General features: G+C 37.8%; 1 protein-coding gene across 6 annotated transcripts in view; it reads right to left on the bottom strand.

Moving 5' to 3' along the window:
- LOC106869009 (inactive tyrosine-protein kinase transmembrane receptor ROR1) overlaps positions 1–7,500 on the bottom strand; it is a 390,499-nt gene that overhangs the window by 173,816 nt on the left and 209,183 nt on the right. For all 6 annotated transcript variants that reach the window (XM_089342867.1, XM_089342866.1, XM_089342863.1 and 3 more), the window contains one exon: positions 1,389–1,463. In XM_089342867.1, coding sequence (XP_089198993.1) covers positions 1,389–1,461 — 73 coding nt within the window. In that variant the 5' untranslated portion in view covers positions 1,462–1,463. The remainder of the gene's footprint in view (positions 1–1,388; positions 1,464–7,500) is intronic.

Genomic DNA, 7,500 nt, shown 5'->3' with positions numbered 1-7,500 from the left:
TGAAAGTAGCACTCAGCAGATTTGGCTGGAGTTACATGAATGAAATAATTTGTATACATGTGTGTGTGTGTGATTCTGGGTGCATGGGGCAGGAAGTTTTATTACATGTGAAAATAAGTCATCTACAAATGAGAACTGAAAAAGCAGAGCCTCCGGAATCGTTTCTTTTGCGTTTCACATTGCCGATTCTTCAAACGACAAAAAAAGTGGGGAAGAAGAGCAAAAGGACAAAAATATGTACCCAGATGGGGGTGGGTGGGTGGGGGGTGGGGCACATGTTGGAGTTAGGAAGGGCAATCCAGTGGTAGAAACCATGCTGAAAGGAACACTGGAGCTTGATGCAGTTGTGTAACTCACCAGCGCCTGTAGAACCAGTCCAACCCATGACAGCATGGAAAAACGGTTGTCAAATGATGATGATGTTGATGACGATGATGACAATGGTGATGAAGATTCTGGTTATAAAGATGAGGACGACAACGGTGATGATAATGATGATGAGGAGGATAATGATGGTGATGATGATGTTTATGCCGTTGATGCTATTGCCACTACTGATGATATTGTTTTGTACTCTAGGCACAAGGCCAGTCGATTAGATCAACCCAGTACGCAACTGGTACTTAATTTATCGACCCCCGAAAGGATGAAAGGCAAAGTTGGTCTCGGTGGAATTTGAACTCAGAACATAAAGACAGATGAATTACCGCTAAAGATATAATATTCTTTTCTACTCTAAGCACAAGGCCCGAAAATTGGGGAGGGGACCAGTTGATTAGATCAACCCCAGTATGCAACTGGTACTTAATTTATCAATCCCGAAAGGATGAAAAGTAAAGTTGACCTCGGCGGAATTTGAACCCAGAACGTAAAGACAGATGAAATACCGCTAAGCATTTTGTCCAGCGTGCTAACGATTCTGCCAGCTCGACGCCTTGATATTGACAACAATGAAGTTAGTGATGATGATGATGATGTTCATCATCATCATCATCATGGTGCAGGAACATTGTTAATGACAGCAGGTAAAACATGGTCCTGATGGCAATTCCGAGGAATTGTTTGATCTTCGTGTGGAGAACAATTGGGCCATAATGGTTGATGTAGAGGCTGCATGGATTACAGTTTTGGCATAGCATTTTAGGTGCCACCTTTTCAGGTGTTGTTAACTTATAAGGGATCATAGCCCCCAAATATAGAAATATAAGGTAATAATACAACTTTGTTTTGTTTTGTTTTCCTTTTTTAGTTTATTTTATATCTTCCCATGTTGCTCTGGCCTTACACAACAAATCTCTTTGAAATAACATCACATGATGCTTCACCAAAACTACCCCAATTCGAAATATATATATATGTGTACATGCAGAGAGAGAAAAGGTACTTACCATAAACTAGTACAGTCTGAACACATAGTATCCACCAAGACATGGTTAGTAGTGAAAATTTCCCTTTAGCCATTCCTGGAAGAATATAGAAAATCACATTAGTAAAAAAAAAAAAAAAAAAAAATATATTAAATGAAAGAAAAAAAGACAATAAAAATAAAATGAAGTGAATACATCAAAGTAAGAAGTAAAGTGTAACTTATATACTGGTGCCTACCAATCTACTAATCATCTCTTTACACACACACAAACACACACACAAGATGAACTTTGCCAGTCAGCATTTTGGGGTTGATAATATAAAGATGTTGAGTTCTAGGGTTTAGTGTAGAGACTAAACCCATTCCTTCAGAATTGCTGGCCTTGTGTCTAAATCAGAAACCCTCCTCCTCCTCCTTATTTGGTAGAACCGTTAAGAAGCCGGACAAAATGCTTAGTAGTATGCTGTCTTCATGTTCTGAGATCAAATTGCACCAAGATTGACTTTGCTTTCCATCGTTTTGGAGTTGATAAAATAAAATACCAGTCAAGTACTGGGGGGTTGATGTAATCAACTAGCCCCCTGCCCAAGAATTTCAGGCTTTGTGCCTATCGTAGAAAGGATCTGGTAGTTTGGTCTATATAGTCTTTTTGAATAAATCTGAGTCTTTTTCCTACTGGAGATAAGTTTGGAGAATTCTTGTGCTTACACACACACACACACACACACACACACACATGTAATATGTATATGTAATTAAAAATTCTAAAAAGCCTAAACTGAGATTTTAAAAAAAATGTTTTATTAAATGGCATTTTAATTAGACCCCTAAGAAATCGGTAATGTATTGATGGGAACATTTTCTTTTGACCCCTTTTTACTAAAAATCTATTTGTGTGTGGTGTTTGTGTCTTTATTCATATGTGTCTGTGATATTCATCTGTCTGTGTGTTACGCTTGTGTGTGTGTATGTGTGTGTAGATGTGTTTGTGCGTTATTTATATTTGTATATATTCATGTAACGTGTGTGTTCGAGTGTGGTGTGTTTTTCTTAGGCATAGAAATTATTTCTGTTATTTTTACCAAAATTTCAAAACATGACCATACAACCCCATCCTCCCCCACACACACAAACTCCACACACACAAACTCCACACACACACACAGATTTCTTAAACCATATTCGTTTTATATAACATTGCACACAAATTGACTTTATTCATATGCACACATAAAATACATTAACAAATACACTGCTATAAAATATATATATACACATACATATATATATACATACATATATATGTGGATATATATATATATATATATGTCTGCATATACACAAACACAGCAGATATACAATCATATTATACCCTGTCTCTCCCTTTTGTCTCTCTTACTGTCTTTCTTTATATATATATACATATACAAAAATACACAGCATAAACATATATATACATATATAAACACAGACATACATACAGCTGCAACGTTTAGATTGGCTTTAAAACCTTACACACATGCGTACGTACCGAGGATGAACTGGTAAACTAAGAAGATACAATAAAAGCTTGTTTATGATGCTCTTAAATTAAGTTTTGAAAAAAGAAATATTTGGAATTAGTATATGATATTATAAATACAAACAAACAAACAAATATAACATATATATATATATATGCCTGTATATATATATATATATATATATATATATGTATATATATGTATGCATACACACACATATGTATGTATGTATGTATATATATATATATATATATATATATATATATATGTATGTATATATATATGCATGTATATAGATATATATATATTTCGTGTGTATGCGTGTACACCATCTTTTTAGAAATTTTTTTTAACCTTTAAAGTTAAGATTTACTTTATTATCAAAAATTATAAATTGCTAGAAGGGGCAAAGTACCAACAGAAAAGTAGGGGGGAACCCCCTTCCCCCCAATTATATGCCAGATGCATGTAAATGTATGCATACATGTGTGTGTGTCTGTGTGTAGGTTTGAGCACGATGTTAAGAATTTTAGCTTTGCTATCCAATGGTTTTTCGTTGGATTCCACAACATGGCACCTTAGGCAAGTATCTTCATTCACAGCTCTGGGTTCACCAATATGTCTTGTGATTTAAACAAAAATAAATAAAATAAAGTAAATTTTATTTTCCAACAGAATGTGGTGGTCCTATAAAGAACGTTATTACTGTTGTTTAAGCCTCAGGAATACATCTTTTCCAGCTGGCTATCAATACACAGTTTGTGTCCGGATAGGGTTTACAAGGGAGGTCATTGCTCCCATCTCCAGCCTTACGTGATACTCACTGACCATGGTTTCTGGGTGGTTACTCCATCCTCAGTAGGAGATTAATCACTGGCTGTTGATGAAAGCTTCTTCCACTTGCAAACATTATATATTCTTTAAGCCACATAAAAATATACATCGGTGTATCTTTTCTGGTGACAAAGACAAATATATGAATTGAGAAACTCAGAGTAGCAAGAAGAGTAAATACAACATATACACCTGTATGTATGCCAGCAGATTTGAGGGGAGGGGTAAGTCAATTACACTGACCCCAATGTTCAGCTGGTACTAATTTTATCGACCCTGAATGGATGAAAGGCAAAACCGACCTTGGTGAAATTTGAACCCAGAACTACCAGCTCATTGCCTTATATGGTGTGAATGAGGCTTTCAGATTTTGGTACAAGGCTTATGCTTTCAGGGAGTAAGGGTAAGTCAATTACGTCGACCCCCAGTATTCAACTGGTACTAATTTTATCGACCCCCAAAAGGATGAAAAGCAAAACCGACCTTGGAATTTGAACCCAGAACTACCAGCTCATTGCCTTACAAGGTGTGAATGAGGGTAAGTTGATTACATCGATCCGAGTGTTCAACTGGTACTTATTTTATGAACCCCAAAAGGATGAAAGGTAAAATCAACCTTGGTGGAATTTGAACTCAGAACTGCTAGGTCATTGGCTTACACGGTGTGAATGACGCTTTCAGACTTTGGTACAAGGCTTATGATATCAGGGGTAAACATAAGTTGATTACATCAAACCCCAGCGTTCAATCGGTACGCATTTTATGAACCCCGAAAGGATGAAAGGCAAAACTGAAGCTAAGGGAATTTGAACTCAATGTAAAGACAAGACGGGATGCTAGTAAACATTATTGTCCGGCGTGCTAACAGTTCTGCCATCACGCTGCCTTCTACAACAGTATGAATAATAAGAAGAGAAAGTGTGTGAAAGACATCATGATTCACATGAAATAGAAAAGGGTGGGGTGGGGGTGGGGGTGGGGTGGGGGTATAAAGGAGGGAGGGGTGGGGGTGGGGGTGAAACTTGTAAAGGAAATAATAATGTGTGTCAAAGGAGCAGGTTTTCATTATTAATCTGCTGCCAAACTTTGGTAGTGGAGTTCTGTATTGAATCAATATTACTTTCTCTCTCTCTTTCTCTTTCTCTCCCTCTCTCTCTTTCTTGCCTCAGGTCAGACAGTAGTGGTGGTGGTGGTGGTGGTGGTGGTGATGAGAGTGGTGATGGTGCTAGTAGCAACGGTAGTGTCAATGGTGGTGGTGGCTGTGCTGGTGGTGGTGTGCCGATGTCGTTGGGGTATTGATGGTGACGTTGGCAGGGGTGGTGGTGGTGGTGGTGATTTCGGTGCTGATGACTGGTGATGGTGATTGATGGTGATTGATGGCGACGACGATGATGATGATGACGGTGATAGAGATGGAACAGGCGGTTGGTTGCATTTAAAGATTAAAGCGGGGGGGAGGGGGTAGATGTATCAGGGGGATGATGATGATCATAAAGTGGTAGCAAGAGGGTGAAGAGACCGATGGCCATGGGTGGTGGCAGAGGTGGTGGTGGTGGTGTTGATAGCTGAGTGATTATTATGGTACTAATGATTGGGAACTGACGAAGGTGGTGTTGGTGGTGGTAGTGGTGGTGGTGTAGAATCATGGATAACAGTGGTGGTGGTGGTGGTGGTGGTGCTGTTGGCACTGGTGCCACCAATAATAAATGGTAGCACCAGTAAATAATGATGGTTAGAAATGGCAATCGCAGGGGCGGTGGGGTGGAAGAGCGGATAGCAACAGTGTTAGTGTTGTAGTGCGGTTGTGGTGAGGGCTGCCGGGATGTGGTGCTGATGGTAGCAGTGGGTGGGGGTGTTTAATTATGTGATTGCTGTAAACGATGGTATTGGTGGGTGGCGATGGCAGTGGTGGTTGCGGTGAGGGGGTGGGCAGCGACATTGGGAGAGGTGTGGTGGTGTTGGTGGTAGCGGTAGTGGCCAGGTGGTGCGAAGAGAAGGAAAGATGGTGACTGCGGTGATGAATGAATGTTGGCAGTGATGGTGGTGTGATGTGTTTTTTTTTTTTTTTTTTTTATTTTATTTCTTAATGGTAGCGGGGTGGCATTTGTCCCTCTCTGAACTGATGACCTTTTAAATGAGGAATAATTACAACAGGTTCCACTGTATGTCTGAACAATTCATTAAGCAACGACAGAAATTATATGTGAGGTGTGTTTGGGGAAGCGAGGAGGGAGGGCCACATGAACACACACACACACACAAACATATATACCCATACATATACAAACTGTCATCATCATTTAGTGCCCATCATGATGATGATGATCTACGTACGTATGTATATATATATATATATATATATATATATATATATATATATATATATATACGTGTGTGTGTGTGTGTGTGTGTGTGTGTGTGTGTGTGTGTGTATGCATACAGACACAGACACAATCAGAGTCTTGTCCCTTGGGCTTTCATCGCATTTGTAGCCAAACTTCATAAAGTAATCAATGCATCTCATTTAATACAGTCAAGATCATTAAAAGACGCGCGCACGCGCTCACACACACATAGCTTTGCATACACATTCACACAAACGTAATTGTAAATATGTATGCATGTGTGCTTTTATAATTAATCAATATATGTGTGTGTGTGTGTGTGAGCATGCATATATATGTGTGTATATATATGTGTGTGTGTGTGTGTGTGTGTGTCAGTATGCATATATATGTATATATATATATATATATATATATGTATATATATATGTATGTATGTATGTATGTATGTCGGTGTGTTTATGTGTCCATAACGTAGCAGTTCAGCAAAAGGGACCAATAGAATAGGTACTAGGGTCAGTTTGTTCGACTAAAATCCCTTAAAGTGGTGCTCCAGCATGGCCGTAGTCAAAATGACAGAAACAGACAAAAGAATACAAAAAATAATCCGAAAAATTCCTGTAGAACAAAAATTCGCAAAAAAGTTTCTGAAAATTGCCCCCCCCCCCCAAAAAAAAGTTACGAGGGATTATCTGGGGGTGATTAATTCAGAATTCGGCGTAAAGTCATGTATCTACTCATCCAAATTAGAATGGGACAGCAAAGTAATTAAAATACTAGAACTGAGAGAGAAGTGAATGAGAAAAGATGTTACTGAAGGGAAAAGTTTTTTACAAATGCTTAATTATTTATCGATGAAGTTTTACAGGAAGAAATAAACAGTTATTTGTAAATGAGAATATACACCTATCGATGAGATAGGTGTATAGTTAAAGACAGGTGTATCGCTGTGTGTATGTGTGTGTGTTTGTACGTGCACCCACATATCTTGTATGTGTTTATAGACACACGTATATACATACAAACACACATATACATATAAACATATACACGCATATCTCATATATATATATAGATATATATATATAAATACACATATATGCATACATTCTCACAAATATAAGTTGTTAACGAGCAATAATTATTTCCATTTTACGTTCTTTAAAGTTTTTCACTATTTAGTTTTCTATAGCAATTTTGCGTATTAATCAAGATTATAGTACTTTGAAAATTATGTAATCATTTACTAATATAACCGTTTAATACGCTGTAACTAATAAACGTTAAGTTAATTTAGAAAGTTAAAGTACATAGCTAGACATAAGCATTGAATTTCCACAGTTAAACTACAAAGTTACCAACACACAGCACACACGCACTACTAAGCGATTCCAATCATCTCCCTTGCATCATACACACAAACGCAGTG

This window comes from Octopus bimaculoides, chromosome 26 (assembly GCF_046866305.1).
Source record: "Octopus bimaculoides isolate indiv1 chromosome 26, ASM4686630v1, whole genome shotgun sequence".
Taxonomy (NCBI): Eukaryota; Metazoa; Mollusca; class Cephalopoda; order Octopoda; family Octopodidae; genus Octopus; species Octopus bimaculoides.
This window is presented reverse-complemented; position numbering and strand designations above follow the sequence as displayed.